The following is a 21,084-nucleotide window of genomic DNA, read 5'->3' as shown; positions in this document are numbered from 1 at the left end:
CCAGCTTGGCCCATTTTTATGTCATTATTGAAGAGTTTAAATTACTTTTAGAAATGTTAGATGGAGTTTGCTATATAAGAAAGTAGTTTTTATAATAGGCCTAGTGCTGGGTGAAAATTATTCATCTCTAAAATGAAATACAAATTTTAAGAGCTTTTGTTTTGATTTCCTTTAGCATTCTTTTCTATCATGTTTCTTCTCCAACTTTGTTCATCTTCATACATTCATTACACCATGAAAATTTCCTTAGATAGTAAAAGTGCTATTTCTTTGTACTCAAAGGGAAGGAATGCTGTTGTCAGCCTTTTGAAGTAGAATTGATCTTTACAACAAAATGGCTGTTCAACAGAGTCCTTTCCCTGGAAGGCTTTTTCTAAATTTTTATTCTTTTCCTAATACAGTTAAAGTAATTTGAACTCTTATTTAGGTTTTTAATGTCTTCATTTATATTAAGAATTCTTTTATTTAATTTTTCTCTCCTGTTTAAATTTGTTTAAATTTTGTACTGTCTAGGAAAGATAGTCCTTAAAAATCAGTATTGAAAAATGTAGATCTTTTATTAGATTAAGGTACCTTTTATCACTGAATTCTGATGTTCTTAGAAGTTGGTTGTCATCAGCTTCTATCCCGGAAGACGAAAGGAATGGTTTTAGAATATCTAGAATAAATATATGTAACTGCATTCCCTTAATTCTTTATCAGTGTAGATTTTTGTCAGGTAGACAGGTAGATTTTTGTCAGTTGACAAAATTTGAAATCCTTTCTAATCACTCTCCCCTTTTTACTCTTAGGTACCACCAGTGTACATCTCAGTCTAGATAATTGTCAGTCATATACTGTTTCCCCAGTCCAGGAAGTAATTTAAAGTAGCCAGGACTATAGTGTCAAATTTTTAATTTGAGCTTAAGCCCCTTAGTGTATGTATCCTTCATTCCCCAGTAATGAATTGTGCTATCATCAAATTACCTATTGCTGCTATGTAAACAGTACAGTGAAATCTCTTTTAAGAGAGCTTGCTCTCAATGTAAGCACTCCAACATTGGGGAAATGCCACCCTCCTACCCCTTTCTCACACTCCTTCTTATTTCACTCTGACTCAGAGGAAGGAAATAACTTTTTCACTTGTCAGACCTTGCCTAATGTTAGTCTATTAAGAAATAACTAGCTAGGTATACATAGCTCATTTATCTTAAGTAGATATGATTCCATGTTCTCATAACATTTAAGTATTTAACTTGAAATAATAGAATATTAAACTTAATTCATTTGGAATATTTGGGTTATAATAGTAAAATTGCTGTTCAGATTTCACTTTTGTATCAGTCTAGTTTTTTCAGACTTTATTTTTAACATTTTCCATCTTGAGCGTTTTAATAAAATTTTAGTCCAGCTGATTTTTGAGTTGTTTCCTTAGAGTAGCTTTACAAGAAAAAACTATATCAGACTTTTACTACCAAATACTAAAATAATTCCCCCAAAATGTCATACCTTGGAAATGTAGAGATCAGGAAAAAGAAGGTAAAGTTCATATTAATCTTATCCATACCTTCTTTGGAATGCTTTTTTAATGTAACGTTTTTATTGTGTAAGTTTATGTAGCCTATTGTATCATAGATGTTTATATATATATAATACACACACACACACACACACACACATATGTATATATATATATAAATTATTTACTTACCAGAATCATTTTGAACAGAAATAACTATACTGGGAGTTATGAACATTATTTACACCATATATTTTTAAAGGACTATCATTCACCGTAAGCCAAGGAAATAAATTTTACAAATTGCAAATATAACTTAACATTGTTATTTTTTTTTATGTCAAGCATAGTACCTTCTCTTTCAGAATGAAATAGTTCCTAAAGAAAGCGGAGTTGATGGCTCCTCTTCCTCCTTTCTCTCTTTCGTATCTGCCATTTGTTCATGTCTTGAGTTCACACTGTACAGGGTAATAACTCCTTCATGAGTCACTTTCATTTTGGAATGTTTTTCAGTGCTCTCCAAAACGCATTGAAAGTAATCTTGCTACTCTTCCTGTCCCCCATCTGTCTGTCTTCCCAAATAGATAACCACTTTCTTCGTTTGTGTGTGTGTATCCTTCCAGTTTCTTTGTGTATATACAAACATATAATATATGTATATTATCTCCCCCTTCACACAAATACTAATATACACACATCTGTACATTTACTTTTAAAGCTCTCCAGGATACATTATTTCCATTGTTGTATACAGAAAAGCATCTTTGTGGTGTTTTTTTTTATAGATGAGTAGTATTCAGTTGAATGGGTGGCTCATTTAACCAGTTCCCCATAATGAGTAGCCTTATAAATACATTATTTCCCATGTTTGTAAAATTATCTATGGGATAAATATCCAGATGTAGGATTGCTGGCTCAAAGGGTAAATAAATGAGAGGGAAAGAGAAAAGGAGAGAGAGGGAGGGAATGAGAAATGTGTGTCTGTTAAATTGTGTTAGCTATAACCAAATTGCTCTCTGTACAGGTTATACTGTTTTACCACTTGCATCAGCACTGTATAAGAAGGCCCATTTCCTGCAGCCTCACTAACGGTGTATTAAATTTTAATGTTCGCCAGTCTGTTTAGGGAAATGGAATTACATTATTGTTTTAATCTGTATTTTTATTGTGACCGTGATGTTGAATATTTTTTTGTGTCATTTCTTGTGAACTGTCCATGTGAATTCAACCCATTCTTCTATTGGGATTCTAGTCTTAGATTTATAGAAGTACTCTACATTTTAGGGAAATTATTGAAGAAGTTTTTTAAGACATAGAATTACAAAGACTCACTCCAAAGAATTAAATTCTTCCAAATTGGGCTTTTTAAAAGGCTATTAATACAGATGATATAAGAGAGGGACTTTGTATTGATTACATACCTTTTTGTGTATACTCCTTGAATTTACTTTTTACCATGTGCATGTATCTTTTTTAACTTTTATTTTGAAATAATTATAAATTATAATTTTAGATTCGTAATATGTTGCAAAAAAAAAAAAAAGTACAGAGAGGTCTCATGTATCCCGTCATCCAGCTTCCCCCAGTGGTGACGTCTTGAATGACTGTAGTATAACATCCAAAGCCAGGATATTGACGTTGGTACAATCCATAGCATGTATCATTTTTTTACCCTTTTTAAGTATTCTTTTCTGGCCAGGATTTTGACCTAAAATTAGACGAATGTAAAATGTGCCGAGGGCATTGGTGAGCAAGGTTTTTGTAGATGTTAAAAACAGTTATCGATCTTTATATAAATATTTCACTGGGGTTTTAACAGTTCCTTGGCAATAGCTTTGTACCACTCACTACTGTAAGACTGGTTACTTGAGCAAATAATAGTTTTGTGAGTAGCCATTTTACCTGCTTTGCTTAGCATGATAGCTTTTGTCATCTACAAAATCACTTATTTTGTGTTATTAATAATAAAAATCGTGGCATTTTTGTGAGTTTTTAAATCATGATATGTAGCATTATTTGTTTTTACTTTGGTAGAACTTATGATCAGTAATTAGAATACATAAAATTTTGAGGTCTTACCTTAATTTATTTTTAACTTTTGATAGTTTTTATTCTTAATCACAGAAATTTGCATTGAGCCATAGATTAAGTCTGCATGAATTTTATCTATTTAGGCTCCTTTTTGGAAGGATAATTATTATTTGCTCTTAAGTAAGTAAGCTGTAAATATTTTTTTAATTCCTCTTACAGAAGAGTGATGAATTTTTTTTCTATTTAACCTTCACAGGCTTGCTAAATAAGGTTCAATAGATTTTTTTTTTTTTTTTTTTTGCAATCAGCTAACAGTTTCCTTCTATAAACAAACATATATTTCTTAGAGAAGAGGCAAAATGTTACCCAGGTTAGAATGAATGCATTTTAGTAGTAGTGATGTTATTTATAGATCCTACAGTGGAGGACAGGGGTGAAGGTTGTACATGATATTGTCAACAGTACATAATTCTTAAGGACTGCCATTTATGAAGAATCATTTTTACCTGATTTGGGTAAGGGGGCTTGAACTTAAGTATTTATCAGGTTCGCCAGCTCAATCAAAGAAGTTTGTTCTTAACACAAAAGATTTGATTTTTTAATTTAAGAAAATCCTCTAGTGGATTTTGTGATTGCAACTCAACACAGAGTTAGAAGGGTCTTTGAGTAAAGTAAGGTAATTTTTTTTACACTATTCTGTGTATGGATAGTTAAAAACCAAAAGAACATTTTAGTTCTTAGCAAATAGGTAAAACTATACTGGCTGTTTAAAGAGCACTGAGCAAGTACCTTTTCTAAGTTACCTCCCTTGTTCTCAGAGCATGAACCTCTTCTAGGAATGTGCTAGATAAGAGAAATGGCATATCATAAACAATTTTAATCTTTGGATCCATGCATATGGTTTCACAATTAGCATGTGGTGCTTAGTCAAAGCGCTCTTCATCACATACACAGCTCTATTTTAGGTCATTATAGATACTTGCTTTCTTCCTTTCAGAGTCTTACTATTATAGCAGATAGAAAAAGCATGTGTTTTGACATTTAATTGGGTCTTGCTGTGAATCCTGACCCAAACACTGTCTTTGAGTAAGTTACTTGACCTCAGTTTCCTCAACTATAAAATGAGAATGTTGCTCAGGCTTTATTTAACATGAGTATATCAGATTTATGTAATAAATCTAATGTGTGCCTGCTGTAAAGTCGGCAGTCATTTAAGTGTTCTTTACCTGTTGCTTTGTTAATTAGCATTTGTATTGAGGGGCGAACAGAAGAAAATGTAATCAAAATGTAAAAGAAGAAATTTGCACTATTTTTATTTTAAACAAGTAGCTATGATGTCTGTCCACATTACTAAAGAAAAAGTTGATTTCTTTTAGTTTCTTTTTTTTTTTTTAATGTGAGATCAAGTTAGCATGACTTTTTGATTTTAACTTTTAGAGAGGAAAGACTAGAGATCATTTGCTGAGCTGAGAGTATGGATGAAGCAGTTAGCCTTTTAAGAAGGATAAAAATATAGGAAACTTGTGAAGCCAGAAGTTTATATCTGACCTCTTGTCTTCTCAGTGAGTTGCAGGTGATCTATTGTGATCAGACCAGTCAGGACTGGGAAGAAAGGCTGTGGTGTGCAGCCAGTTAGGATGAATTAAATGATGAACAGCAGCATGGAAAGCCAAGCTGTCTTGCTGTAGCACTGATACTTTAAGTGAGTTTTACTTTTCCTTTGAATGTGGTTATAATTTACTTTTTAAAAACACTAAATTCAAGCTTATTCGGTTCTCTTGGGGCTGCAGTTTCAGTAAATAAAAATTCATCATCATTCTTGTCTTTTTACCCCCACAGTTCTATATTCTTGTCCATTTTTCCACAATTTTTTACTCCTCTAGTAAATGCTAATCAAGACATGATTTTATTCTAAAAGAGTGACCCATAGCAAACAGAAAGTTTCTTTCTTTTAAAAAATTATCCCTTGCCTTTATATACCACTTAGAGTTTACAAGAATAGTTACAAAGTCCTAGACAGGAAGTCTTTCCTTAAGGAACTTAGGTTCAGAAACTGCTTAACCATCAAGTTACAGTGTGGTGAATGCAATAATGAAAAAGAAAAGGTTATAATATAACACTAGGTCAAGGAAGCAAACCTAGGAAAATTATTCATTCTGCTTCAATTTTTTTCATTTAAAAAGAGAACATGACAATTGTGTTGACTTTGAACACAATTGAAAACTTGTTACCCCTCATGGAGACGATATTCTTAAACCATGTTCTGGATCTTGAAGTCAAATACGCTCTTATCTGCTTATTTAAGACTACTGTATTGATATCTTTATTGTAAATCAGGCTATTTAAAGCAGTGGTTCTCAAACTGTAGTTTCTATCAGAATCACCTGGAGAAGTTATTAAAATAGACTTCCTGGGTCTCACCTCAAGAGTATCTAATTCAGTAGGTCTGGGGGAGACCCAAATATTTACATTTCCAGTAAGTTCCCAGGTTATGTTGATGCTGCTGGTGCAAGGACCATACTTTGAGAACTACTAATTTAATCAAACACAAAAATTTGTATTGGCTTTTTAGTATGAACCAGTAATTGTTTCAAATCCATTTACTATCACAGTGACCCTTTCAACATGCATTTGAACTCTTATGTGCCAAGTACTGTATTCACTTCCTCAGAGGTGAAGAAGATAAGGGATCTCCCTCAAGGAGCACAGAGTTAACAATGGTAGTGTTATTTAAATTCAGTTAATCCTCACAGGAGTTTATGAATTGGGGCGTACAATTCTTATTTTAGATGGAAAAAATGAGGTCTAAAAAGGTTAAATAATTTCCCAGAATGTACACAGTGAGGATACAGAGAAGCTGGAATTTGCTATTCTGCTTTCATAAAAAGTTTGTGAAGATTAGTGGAGCACAGGAAGGTATGGAATAATTGGTTGTGCCTTAGGAAATCAGAAGGCATCACAGAAAAGATGGTACTGGAACATCTTAAGAAACAAGTAAAAGATTGCCGGATGAATGTGAACTGTCAGCATTTCCAGATGAAGGAGCAATTTCTGCAAAGGCATAAAAACCTAAGAAGAACGTATGGTCCACAGACTGAAAATACTTAACAACATAACACAGGCCAGATGGAGTATAAGAGGAAAGGAGACTATAGAAGGCAGGGTTCAAGGTCATGAAGGGTTTTGTATACCAGGCTAAGAAGTTTTTTTAAAAAAAAATAGAATTAGGTTTTTGTTATTCTTTCTCAGAACTTTCATTTCTGTAAGCCAGCAATTCTCAAAGTACTTATGGTCTGTCAGGCAGCAGAATCAGCATCACCTATAAACTTGCTAGAAATGAAAATTCCTGGGCCCTACCCTAGACCTACTGTATCAGAAACTGAAGTGGAGCCTAGCAATGTGTGTTTTAGCAAGACCTCCAGATGACTCTGGTGCATGCTAAAGTTGGAGAACCACTACAGATTATATAGAATTCTTGAATAACAGCCTTCAAAATAGCCAAAGGTCACTGTAGTGATAGCAATTGTATCTGTCACTGATTTAATTCTGTTAAAGTGTAGTACTTAACAAAATTAAAATATTAATCCCTTGTTTTTCCTTGACATAGAAATAAAAAATATAGAAAATATAATTTATAATTCTCAGGTAAACTCTAAATGCTTATCACTATCTTTTTTACTAAGTTGTGGCCAATATTTGATGAATACAGACACATGGCATCTGGACTGAACTTTACAATGAAGCCTTAATGATTTATGTGGTTGTTCTGTACCTTATAGTTACATATAGATGTACTTTGCACAACTCCTTATAAGCATTAATAGGCTAGTATATATAAGTATTTATTAAAGGTGTGCGTGTATCCTTTCCAGTTACTTAGGTATACAGAAGCCCCTTTTCACTCAGAAATACAGCAAGAAGTAAAGTAGTATGTTGTAAATAATGTGGTTAATGCTCAGATGAACAAGCTTAGTACTTCCCTTGTATTGATTCAGAGCATTGAGGATTTAGAAATGGAAAGCCCATTGAGACATTGATACCAGTCTCTTCCTTTTACAGTTGAGGAAACTGAGGTCCAAGGAAGTTAAATAGTTGATTTGCTGATGGTCACATAGGTAATGAGTAGCAGAACCAGGAATATAACCAAATCTACTTGGATTATAATATAAAAGGCGCCTCTATACCAGACAGGATATTTCTGAGCCTCAGTTTGATATAACATTGAGGGTCCACATAATCTAAAATAAAATAGTCTTCAGGTATATTAGCACATAAATTTTCTTAGGTGGGGTATACTTTATGAAAAGTATTTAGTAAAGTCTCATATAAAAGTTGTTTAAAGACTTCTTTTTGTATTGATGCAGTGGATTAAAGTATCAGATTTGTTTTTACAGGAAAACCTAATAACTGCTCTTCAAAATTTACAAAAACACCAAGAAAAGGATATAGACCCTCGCTACTCTTACCGTTTAAGCTAATACACAGGAAAATGTAAACTGCCAAAGAAGACAGTTATTCAGCCTTCTGTGTCACTATCATACAAATGCTAAGGTGATACTTGAACTTGGGATGTACTTACCAGCTAGACTATTTTCAATTATTTCCAGGAAAAACTAGTCCAAACTCATACCTTAGACGATTTTTGCCAGTGAGTAATCTACAATCAAAGCATATAGGTCTGCCAGAATGTTGAGTTCCTTGTTAACCAGTCCAGCACGTAGTATTTGCCCTAAAGGCCTCTGAATCATTTTTAGAAGCCAGTTCTAAAAAATTTTAAACTAGATCTTAAAATATAAAATCTATAGAAAAAAAGTCATCATCTGAATTTTAATGCAATAAGTAATTACTGAAATTTCCACCTGAAAGGCAATTAGAATGTGTAGTTGGTAAATGAAGTTTAAGATACGAGGAAAGGGTACTGCTCATTTAAAATTTATCTTTTTAAGTTTACTGAATTGAGAATTCCTGAGTAGGATTGGAAGTTAAAGTAGCGTATTTTGTCATAGGCAAAATAGAAAAGTTGGAATTACAAAGGATTTTTAGAAGTCATCTGTTTGCCAAGGTCCATATTTTCAAAATGAGAGCTCTAAGGACTAAAATTGTGAGAACAGACTTAAATAAGCTATTTTAAATTACTGTTCTTGTTTTAAGTAAAACACAAATGTTCTTAATTATCTTAAGAGATGGAAGAGAGAATACATTTTTTAGAATAATTTAATGAAATATTCTAATTTTTTCCAGTGCATCTGGGGGAGGTGGTGTAGCCATTGACAACAAAATAGAGCAAGCAATGGTAAGTAAAAGTTTATAGTCCTCTCATTTCATAGATTGTTGGTTGTATGAAGCACTTGGTTTTCATCAATTCTAAAAAAGAAACACCTAATTTCTTTAAACCAAGATGACCAAAGTTGTTTTTTTTTTTTTTTTTGATAATGAAATTTAGTTGCAGATGCTAGAACATTGAGAAATTTTAGAGATACCAGTGAAGTAAAGATTTCCCCCATTTGAACATCTCACATTTCATGCACTACCATTGATAAAGGCCATTTGGGGGACAGGGGTATACAAAATCAAAATGCATTGTGTTCCTCCAAATATTTCAGCATCAAAAATAGTTTAGAGAAAAAAGAGTATTAAAATGAGAACTTCAACAGGAAATTATTCTCCTTTGGTCATTTACAGACACTGTTTTACTCAGCTTTAATAAATAGACTTGTTTCTGTTGATTATGGTTCTGATTTCTGCTATTTGTATCAAATTTTTTTATTCCCTTAAAGATATTCTCTTTATATTATATAAAATATTTTGATTCAAGCCTACTAAAACTGTAGATAGGCTATAAATAAGAACCATTATTCTCAAACTATTTTTAAAAACTAAAGTTTTTAAGTTGGAAATTATAGATCACTTTATCTGTTAAAACAGTACTATAACTAGTTTAATATCAGAAAGTTTACTGTCCTTTGTTCTCTTAGTCCAACATCTAAACATGTAATTTTAAACTGATTTTGAATTCTAAGCTTATAATCGATCATTTAAGGAGCTAGTTAGTATTTTGAGAAATAACTCCAAACTTTGAAAAGATTGGGATTGCTATCCTAGCTAGGAACTGAATTTTTTCAACCGCATTTCCCTTAGGGCCAATCAAGATATAGTAGAAATATTAAAAGCAAGAGCAGGAAAACCAATAGAAAAATATCCAAATTTATAAGGCACCAGGTAGGCTAGAACCAAATAGCAATACCTTTCCCTTTCTCTCTTTTTGACATTCCCAATTTTGTTTTTCACAGGATCTGGTGAAAAGCCATTTGATGTATGCAGTAAGAGAAGAAGTGGAAGTTCTAAAGGAACAAATAAAAGAATTAGTTGAAAGAAACTCTTTACTTGAACGAGAAAATGCACTGTTAAAATCTCTTTCAAACAATGATCAGTTATCCCAACTCCCAGCCCAACAGGCCAATCCTGGTAGCACTTCTCAACAGCAAGCAGTGATAGCACAGCCTCCGCAGCCAACACAACCTCCACAGCAGCCGAATGTCTCCTCAGCATAAACCTTTCTTGCCTCATTAAGGAAAAAAACTGAAAGCAATCTATCCTTGTGTGCCACTGGTGTTCTTTTCACTTTATACAAAAGCAAGTAGCCATGCTTCGGTTGTGTGTTTGGCCTTTCAGTATTAGACAATCATTCTACAAGAGCTTTTCCTCTCTTTGAGATGTCTGCATCACTGTTGATGTCCAGTTTTATGTCATCAGTACACAAGGAGAATAATAGGTGGGGTTTATTAAAGCAAGCAAAGTCTGCATTTTACCTGGTGCACATGAGTGGGGTCTTTTAAGAGCTTTGGTGGCTCTCCCATCTTTCCTATTACCCATGGATTTACCCTGAGCCTTCCTATCACATTATAAATAACAGTTCATCTAAAGAGCCACTTTTCTTTCAATATCAGTAACATTTGCCTACATAAGTTTTCATTTATTTGTGTTTTATTTATTACAGGGCTGCTATTTTCATAATGTACATGAACAATGTCACAGAACTTTTTTTAATTTTTTTTGAATAATTATAAGTATCAGTAAAGGAATTGAATGACAGGATTACATTTAATAGATAAAATGTTTAGGCAATAATCGAACAAAAGAATCCTGGCATATTTCTAACACTAATGGCAATTTATCTTCGGTATTTATTTTTAGTAAAGACCCAGCTTGAATGTAAATTTTGTATAGTGTAAGTATGAAGAACATAGTGCAACTGTACAGGTAGTCACCAGTTATTGTGATATAATAAATAATTGGGCTATTTTGATGAAGAAAAACTTTGTTCATTTGTTTCTACTTTCTAATAGAGAAATTGCCACGATTCCTCTGCTTTTTGACATTTCGTATGACTCTTTTTTTTCGGGTGGGAATAAAAAGCTGTGAAATTGTTCAACCTACTTTGTAACCAAAGAAGCAAAGCTGTGTAATGGAGTTTTTTTTTGTTTTTTTGTTTTTTTGTTTTTTTACAATGCACATTCTTTATGTATTTTTATTTAGTATTTTCTCGGTCACAATTTTCTTTGCTGTCTAGCATGATCTGCATGACCTATGCTCTTTGAACCACTTTCGTACCTCATGTTTTTATCCAGCACTCTTATTGTAATATGTACTAGTCTGTGAACAATGTCAAATAAAAAAGAACGGACAGGTAGTTATGGTGGAGCTGAGCTAGTGTACTATACACTAGTTGTAAAATACAAGAAAAAATGAAGTGAGCCATCTTTTGTTCATTTAAAATGGTGTTTTGAATTTCGTATGCAGAAAACGTTTTGTTACATTGCAGATTTTAATGTATTTAATAAATGCAACATGCAGATTAAGTGCAGTGTATACTGAGTATTTAAATTAAAATGTACATTTCATAAATACAGTTTCAAGAGAAAGCATCATTTTGTGTATACTAACACATTAAGTGTATGTCAGAAATTGATGTATAAATATATATTTTAACACTTTCTGAAATTAAACTGCAGTTTTGTTGAAATATTTGGCTCTATATGTGTTCAAAATTTAATTTGATTAGATTTGTATTTTCACAGTTCAAAATAAAAATGAAAACCTGTGTTATTAATAACTTAGTGATAGTTCCTAAATTTTCAAAGTAAAACAAAGAATGCAAGAATATTGAGCAATATTTGTACTCAATATTCATATTGTGTCAATGACATTTAGGTAGGAAATCCTTTCTACCAAAACATTTACTTGAATTCAGAAAGGTGCCTGTAGAAATTAACACGCTCTGTATCTATAGCCAGCTAGCTAATCAGGAGTTAATGAGAACCAGTAGTTAGCTCTATGCGTTAAAAACAGGATAAATAAGTTTTTTAAAAAAAATAATCAGATTAGCCACAAACTGAATAAAATCAGGATGTATATGGGATCACTAAATATTTTATATTCTAGTGCTATAGGATATATTATTCAGTGTAAACTAAATTTTAATGTTAATGGATAACATTAAAAATAGCTAAAAGAACTAAGTGTGTAGGCTTGAAGAAGCAACCGCAAAGATGTGGGTAGAGTGATTTTAAGTAGAGGCATCACAGGGGAGATAGAAAGTGAAACCTCCATGTTGGAATGTTAACCAAAAGGTTCCCCAGTTATGCGCCTCAAGTGCAAACTGTGATATTTAATAACAGGTGGAGAAAAACTAATATTAGAAAAGAATTTGTGAAAATACAAATTTTGGTTCTGGGGATAGAAAAACACTTTATAAACCTGAAAGTAATAGTCACAAAGGAAATAATGTATTTTAAAACAATTACTATTTTTACATTTTAAAAAGCACAGAAAGGAAAACGTGGATAGCTCACAGAAGAAATAGATGGCAGTTTCTAAAGCTTCAACCACCGACGATCTAAGAAACAATATTTAGCAAATGATTCCTTGTCTTTTAAATAGCAGGGCCTAATGTAAAAGACAAGCTTTCTTTTTCTAGTAATTTGGCAATATGTATCAAGAGCCTTAAATATTAAACTTTTTAGTTTAATGACATGAGAAGATATTCAGCTTTCCTGTCCTTCCTTCCCTTTGGACCCAACCCCCCACTCTGTACACCCCCAAAGATAACTGAAAAGAAGCTTTTACATCCAAACCTGTGATGAGGCACAGCCCCACTCCAAAGTCAGGGCCAAACTTGAAAGAGTGGGAAAGCTGCTGTTTTTCAGCATCAGATACACTATTTAGAAACGAGGCATTTCCCCAATTGATTAGTTTTTACAGTCTGAAGTAATTTTCAGTTTTACTTTGGAGATTTAGGGTCTCCACATGGCTGGAATATTTATTGAGATGCCAATTCGGGGCCACAGTCTCATAGGAATGCCATCTATTATTTTTTCAGTGCAATGCTCATAGACCAAGGTGCCACATAAGTTTTCTGTTGGTTTACTTTTTGGCCAACCAGAAAATCACAGAAAATTTTGTTTCTGATATAGCAATATGTCTGTAATGCAAACCTAACTTTCCCCAAAGAAAATTCATTTTAGTTAAAATATGCTTTTACAGCTTGCTTGCTACACACCCCCTCCCCCCAAAAAGGGGGGGGGAGATGGTGGTAGTTAATGAGGTGTTAATGTGCAGTGAAACTCATAATTGTATGTTCAAAATAGCTGGGTATTTCCAATGCTATTTCTGAAGTTCTGAGCTAAGTAGATGTATCACCACAAGAATGCTTTATCATTAAACCCCCAATGATGAATAATCACAAGGAATTGTCACAGGTCAGAGATTATGGTATTCAAGTTCCACGCTCTGGTCACTCCTGGACCTTTAAAAAAAAAAAAGTTGGAGGTGGGGGTTCTTTAGAATAAGCAAAAACCTCTTCTTAATGGAGATATATCTTTGGAGAACCAGAAATATCAGCTAATTTTCTGGAAACAAACTTCGAAGATTAAGTGTCATGTATTTTTTAAAAGGAAGCTTCATAGTTCAGTGGCAGGTATTTTGTGACATGTCTCAATTCTCTTGAATAATCCTACTAAAAAGACAAAACCCAGCCCTCAAAATTCAGTTTAATGAAGGATATAGGCAAACCAACAGATAAAATGCAATAACAGACATATACAGTCAAAGATGGCTTCGTCAGGGAAGGCTTCCTCAAAGAGGTCACAGAAGAAAACTGCTCAGAAGTTTAACGGAGAACATAAACAAAGCTTGCGTAGCCACAAAATTGTTTCACCAGAGGCAGGCAATGACTGCCTCACTGACCTAGTAGTTTGGCATCTCTTCAGAAAGCAAGAATGATTTATTGAATGATTTTAAGCAGTTGCATTGTAATCAATGCGCATTTTAGAAAAATTATTTCAGTGGCAGATGAGAGGTAGATTGGGGGCCTGAAACTGGAAGCCAAAAAATAATTTAGGAGAGGCAACAGTAATCCAGAAAAAATTCTATTGGCCATGTGACACTTGTGACAAAAGTTTGTCTTTCATCTTTCTGTACCATTTTTTCCTCCACAACGAACGTTCAGTTCCCAACATCAGATTCCTGTTCTTCTTGCTCCAAGGATAGGTCAGATAGCCCCAAATCAGAGAGTTGGAGTCTGATTTTTCCTTCCAAGAGCCATATATCTCTAAGAAGAGAAAGTCTGTTTCCTGTTAAAGGAAAATCAAGAATTTAGCAAAAGGAGGGGGGATAGGGAAGCAAGCCTTGGCTGTCACTTTATGCCTGTGTGTAAATTAAGCCCTAAAGATAAACCAAATTTAATCTTTTTATGGTGACTAGGATTAAAGTGGACCTGAAACAGGAGTCCAAAGCCTGTCCCTCGGAGCCATCTCTTCCTCCCCAGAAAAGATAGTGTGGCTTCTGGCCCCACTGCAGATACTAACGGCCCAAGTCAGAATAGGTCTTGCTAGGCTTCAGCTTTCCATTCTTTGCCACAGTTCAATTCAGAAAGCTTTTTTTCTTCCCTATAAGTCTCCTGCCTAAGTGAAATTGAACCTTTCCTCCCACTTTCTTGTGCCTCAAGCCTAGTAATCCATGTTTCTATTTTCCAGCAGTGCTAATAGTTTATTATTTAGTCACGTATATTTGCACCCTATTTTCTCCTTTTTGACATTCCAGAATGCATCCTTGTTTCATATATTTCTGTACCAGGTCACACAATTTCTATAGCAAGATCTGTTTTTGAATGCATATAATCCCTTTGTCAGAGGAGAGATTACTGTACAGTGCTATTTAACAACTTTCTTAGTGGACTACAATTGGTATGACATGCTGTGTTCACAGAAGAAAAATGCTAAGTGAGGCACTATACAAAGCAAGTTAAAGGTCTTAGATGTTCCTTTTTTTTTTTTTTTTTTTTTTTAAAGAAACAGCATTGTCATAAAGTAAGAGCCTTTCAGGACTGGTAATGGTAAAGTAAGAAGCTGGTATTTTGTACTGGCACATTCTACTTGATCATAAAATTTGTTCAACATACTTAGATGATGAATGAGCTTTATTTTCCTTCTCACCAGGGAAACTAATAGATTAGGCAGTTTGGGGAATTTTCCCATGGTCTGACATCATGGGCTGAGCTATAAAACAGAGCATCTAAGTCGTGGACTAAGACATTGTCCACAGAAGCAAAAATTATTCCTTCGAAGCAGAGAAGGAAAAGGTGTGCTAACTTAATCCATAAAAATAACTGAATTTTAAAACAAAGCCGATGCCACACTTCTTTCCCATAAAAAAAGCTGTTTATATTTTCATTTCATTGTTTTGCATGCCCAAGGTATTTCTATGTAACTGTAAAGTACTCTTGCCCACTACAATCTAAAATGTTTTTCAGGTCAAGTTCTTGCCATCCTTTCACAGCAAGAATGCATCTTGCAATAGATTATACCTGAGGAAGTCCATAGACAGACAGCAAGGGAATATTTTCCCCACACTGGGCATGAAATAATATCAGATCAGTGTATAATTCTAGTGTTCCTACTAAAAAAAAAAAAAAATTACACATATAATTTAATCAAGTGGCAAATGGACAAAAAAATAATATGTGTAACTTTATAAAGCCTCTAAAGTGAAGGTTTTGTTTTTACGAAGTTTGAGTTTTATTTTTTATTTTATAGAAACACTGTCGAAATGCAATTCAATTCTATTCAGGTGCTGCACCCTGTACTAGATATTTGGGAATAGAAATGAATAGGACATGATTTGTGTACTCCAGAAGCCCATCGTCCAATATAAAAGTAAAATCTTAAGTGCCATATTATTTATTCCAATTATGCGTCATACTTTGTGGACCTCGAATCATTTGTCAAATGGAAGGTTCATATAAATCAACAATAAAACTGCTATGTCACGTGAAACACTTTGACATTGCCAGTAAACAACCTGAAATCACCGAATAGCTTTAACATCAAATAAGAAAGAGGGGACCTGGTGAAAAGCTTCCCCTCTCTACATTGAGTCTGTGAAGTGTCCCTTAAAATAAAGAGGAACCAATCCGAGAGAGGTTTACACATTTTAATTCTCCAGGTTTGTAGATAATGGAACTGATTTAAATCAAACTTAACTAGAATAGAATTTGTGTGTCATGAATTATATCATCTATTGTCTCATAAGCAACACATTATCTTGGCTGACAAAATCACATACCATTCAATGAACCAAGTTAGGAATAACTCAGATGCCTGATGCCAAAAATAAATCTGATAGAGCTGAGAATCTGGAAACAAATACAACTCAGTAGGGGAAGAATAGTTTATTTGACAAATAGTATTGAAACAACAAAACCATTTGTGAAAAATAAATAATTTAGATCTCTAACTTACAAAAACTAATTCTAGCTAGACTAGCAGTGAGTCATATGCATTTTGATCACGTATCCCTTTTAGAAATCTCCCCGTGAAATGCACATAGGCAAAAAGTTTTACAAATAAGTTATGAAGAGATACCCAATCTCAGCAAAGTAAGAGAAATGCACATTAAAACCCAAGAAGCTATCTCAGATCCAACTGGCAAATTTAAAATATATATAAATCAAGAGCTGGCAAGGCTGTGGGAAAATAGAAACCCTACATTGCAGGTGAGTATATAAATTGGCGTAGCCACTTTTAAATGCAATTAAGTGGTATTTATTAAAATTTTAAATATACCTGTCCTATGACTCAATAATTCTAATTTTTAATAAAACACACTTTTTTCACAAGGTGGCTTATATGATTATGTCAATTGCACCTTTGTTTGTAATAGTATAAAATTGGGAAAACCAAAGTACCTCTCAAGAGGAGGGAGCATGGTATACATTATAAAATACTAGGCATCAATGAAAAAGAATAAGTCCTGCATGTACTAACATAGAAGGAGCTCTAAGATACAATGCTAACTTTTTTTCAAGTTTGGAAAAAAATACATGTACTACTTATGACACCATTGATGTTAAAATACATACCACAAACATTCACATACGCAAATACTGTATAGTGTACTTCTTAAGTACCTATTTGTGTATTATAAAAATGTATAGAGAAGGTCTGAAAGGATAAAACCAAACCATTAATGGTAGTTTGGTGGAGTGCATTACCTTTAACTGTAATGTTTGATGTTTTTGAGTATGCATTTGTGTATTGTTGTGTAATGACAAATCAATAAATTAGAAATAAAATGAAATAGAAGGTGTTTTCGTCTTATCTGTTGCTAATGCCTCTCCTGGGTCTCATTGTCTTCAGCCTTCTGCCCTCCCCAGGTTTGTTTTTCCCTCTTGCTCTCACTTCTTCCCACTCTGCCCTTTCTTCCAGCTCCATCTCATCAGTATTTATACAGGCTCAGTAAGTGAATAAATGATTAATAGATAACCCTCCTCCTCTAACTGAAAATGTGCTCCCTCCACTAGCTGTTTTTGCTGCCTCTTCTTCCTTTCCACTTCTGCTTCCACTCACTGCTCATCACGTGTATGCTGGTTGGGGCTCCCACTGTGCTCATCATGCTCATCAATGAGAACTATGTTTCTAATTCCATCCAAAATGTTTCAGTTTCTTATCTGATTGAACTGTTTTAGTTAATTTCCGTTTGTTGTTTGTTTAGTCTAAAAGATTGTTTTCTATCTCTTCATTTCCCTCCTTTTCATTTTTTTAAGGGTTTCTCTTTTTAAAAAATATATGTAGCTGAAATTTTTAGCCCAATCTGTCTTTTAATAAATTATTTTGTTCCCATTTTTTAACTGTTACTGGCTAATTGAATGTATTTCTTCCATCTTATTTTATCTCTTTAAAATGCTTTCTATGTCATTTTTCCCTTCTTTTAGCTTTTATTCAGTTTATTGTTTTCTTACTCATTTGTCATCCCTCTAATGGTAGGGGAGTTATACAGTCCATGTCCATTCTTTCAGTTGTTAATCTTATGATTTATCATTTTCTATGGAAATTTTCAATCATATAGCAAACTAAACAGTATAATAAATTCCTATGTATTTATCAACCAGCTTGAGCAATTATCTACTCATAGCCAGTCTTGTATCTTCTACACTCACACCCATTACCCACTATCCTCTGGATTATTTGAAAGAAATTCAAGATATCATAATACTTCATCCATATATATTATATTTCAGTATGTATCTCTAAAAGATAAGGATTCTTTTTTTAATAACCATAATATGATAGCCCACTTCAACATTAATAATTCCTTAAATCATTAAAAATCTCATCAATGTCTATATTTCCCTGCTTGTCTTAAATTTTTTATAGTGTGTTTGTTTGAGTTCAGATCAAAATAAGATCACACATTGCAACTGATTAGTATTCCTCTTAAGTCTCTTTTAATCTATAGGTACCCCACTCCTCTTTTTTTTGCCTTGAAAGTTTCTAAAAATTTGAGTTGTTTGTCCTACAGCTTTTCCCAAGACTGAATTTTCCTATTGCATTCTAGTAGAACCATCTATCCCCTGTATTTTCTGTAAATAAATTATATCTATAAGCATAATCAGATTTGGTTTTATATTTTGTCAAGATAAGTAGTAGTGTATACTTCCATCACATCACGTGTGGTTGTCTCTATTTTGTTATTTTGCCAGCAGTGATGTTCCTTGCCTAGACACATTAGCCTATTAATTCTATCATTCATTCTCAGTCATTAGTGAAATACTTCTCTAAAGAGAAACTCGCCCTCATCAACTGCTCAGTTATCTCGAGGTACGGTTCCTATAAGGGAGGCAGAGATTTAATTCTTTCCTTTATTTATACGTTTATTTCTGAGTTGAGTACCTAGAAAGAAATAAAAATAAATAAGAAGGAGTTGAGGAAGTTTTACTCTATTATTTTATTCTGAGAAGAAAGAGGGAGTAAAGCGAATGGTTTTAGGATGCTGTACTTCAAATGTTATTGGGGAGAAGCCAGGAAATTATAATCCCAAATAGTTTACGACAGGAAATGACAGGCTGAAGACTTTGTTCACTGCTGAGTCTGGGAATAATCTCTGAGTCAAGAGTGCCTTGAGGGAATGAGGGTAGGAAATCCATATCTGGGCTGAGCAGGGGCTGCTTCAGAAGCAACATCTGCACCACAAAAAGCAGGTCAGGGTGCCCTGATGATCCAAGGAGTGAAGAGTGACACAAATGAGCAGCGGACTTTTGTGTGCTTACTTTCTGCCAAATGGAGACTGGAGATATTCGCCTGGCAAGCTGACAACAAGCCAGGAAGTTTCCTAAGAAACACAGCATAAGATGAGCAACAATTAACTGCTGCAGCTTTACTTCTAAGCAGAGCAATAAAGATCAGCAGCACTGGTACCCATGTATTCTGCTGCATTTGTTAGGTATGCCTTGACTTTCCATGAGGTTTGTTTTCTTTATCATTCTTATCGTCTTGCCCTGGACCCAAGAAGAGGTTTGCGTGTCACGACATCAGCTTAAGAATGTATGTGGTTAGTACGAGAACCTAGGTTTGTGTGGTCCTTCTAACAGCCACTCCTGTCCTATCGCCTTTCTCCAGCCTGCATTTTCCCCCTTTCTTCTCCCCTTTCCCAACCCCATCCTTCCCCCAGTTGACTGTCCTGGTTTAGCACTCATTGAGAACAACTGAAAAGGAGCCCCTTTCCCAGGAGTATCACCCTTTCTTTAAATGGGATTCTCGAAGGCTACTCTGTCCTTTTTAGCTCCAGAGAAAATGATCAAGTGCAGACATGGCAGCAGCTGCAGAAACACAGCCAGCCCTTTTCGACTTCGAGTTCCAAACCTGTGAGTCTTAGCTTTTTCACTGACTTCAGCTTCCTAAACCCGTCCCAGTTCAGCATTAGGTAATGGCTATGATGACAGCTGACACATCCAGAAATGCAGGTTTCCTGGAAGTATTCTTTGCTCAGATAAATCACCTTGGAAAGAAAAACCGGTTAATACAGGATTTTACTCCCGAATATTCACGAGTGTTGGGGCAAGGTGGGGAGTCTCAGGGGGAAGAGGAAAAAGGGCATCAAGGTTCTGGGACCTACCTGTAGGAAATATGAGGTGGGAGGGTGCTAGAGCCAGAAGCTGTGGAGTATAAAACTGAATGAGAAGACTTTCTTTGCCATTTGATAGCTAGGAAACTTCAAACCAAGTCACCCTTGAGGATAAGTTCTGTGAAAGCAGGGACTTCTACTTTTTTATTCACAGTTGCATTCCTGGTACCTAGTACTACTATTAAATGGATGAATGAATGAATGAGGGGTCACATTTATGTTACATATTCTTTATTCTTAGAGTGTTCTTATCTGTAAATGTAGCCTGAGATAACAAAATAAAATACCTACATCACTTAACTGGCGCCTGGACCATAGTCAGCATGCAATAAATGCTTGCTCTTGCTTTCCTTTTTACCTCTTTTTAGTCATCTGGTTGAGGCCATGCTCTCTTTCCTCATTGCTTTTGACCAAAAGTTCTAGGGAAAGACTGGGTTAATTTTAGGACTTGAGAATAGCACCTATGGTAATTTAGGTGGCCTAAATAAATTAAACCACCTTCTCCAAAATCCTTTTCCCTCCTTAATCTCATTAGATCCTCACAACTACCCTAGTAAGTCTTGGGAAAGCAAGTATTTTGCTCATTGGACAGATAGGGGAACAGGTTCAGAGAATCTAGAGAGCTTGTAACTTGCCCAAGACCTCAGACCTGGTTAGTGGTACAACTAGATTCCAGGCTGTGGGACACCATATCCTGTTTTTCCCCCTATTGTACTCAAATGGGTTAGAGGTCACAGGAAAAAAATAACTTATTTTCTGAAATAAATTACATGGAAGCTGTACACAAATCATTTCTAATCATTGATTCAGCTATTAGATTTCATTGATTCAGTTCTGTGAGATGCGCAAACAAGAACAATATATGACAATATATCCTCCTTGGAATGAAGAAAGGTACATTGCCATTAATAGAATATCAAACAGATTGCAATCATCTTACTGACGTCTCTGATTTCTGCAACCTCAGTGCAGGGGAGAGGTGCTGACTGTTTACTTGTTAGAAATGTGTATTTTCTTTAAAAGTAGCACATACTCTTTAAAAATTTTCACTAAAGAGGTTTTGGGTTTTTTTTTAATTTTTTTTTTTAAAGCAAAAC

At 34.3% G+C, this 21,084-nt stretch overlaps 1 protein-coding gene across 4 annotated transcripts in view; it reads left to right on the top strand.

Annotated features, from left to right (window-relative positions):
- The window catches only part of TSC22D2 (TSC22 domain family member 2), a 48,638-nt gene extending 33,120 nt beyond the window's left edge, over positions 1–15,518 (top strand). For 2 of the 4 annotated variants that reach the window (XM_016156473.2, XM_016156474.2), the window contains 2 exons: positions 8,771–8,822; positions 9,820–15,518. In XM_016156473.2, coding sequence (XP_016011959.2) covers positions 8,771–8,822; positions 9,820–10,080 — 313 coding nt within the window. In that variant the 3' untranslated portion in view covers positions 10,081–15,518. Of the gene's footprint in view, positions 1–8,770; positions 8,823–9,819 lie in introns of those variants that run through there. The other 2 variants (XR_004950319.1, XR_004950320.1) reach the window with 1 other exon arrangement.
- The last annotated feature ends 5,566 nt before the right edge of the window (positions 15,519–21,084 follow it).

The sequence above is a fragment of the Rousettus aegyptiacus genome, unplaced genomic scaffold (assembly GCF_014176215.1).
Source record: "Rousettus aegyptiacus isolate mRouAeg1 unplaced genomic scaffold, mRouAeg1.p scaffold_m13_p_4, whole genome shotgun sequence".
NCBI lineage: Eukaryota > Metazoa > Chordata > Mammalia > Chiroptera > Pteropodidae > Rousettus > Rousettus aegyptiacus.
Note: the sequence above shows the minus strand (reverse complement) of the source record. Positions and strands in the feature narration are given on the sequence as shown.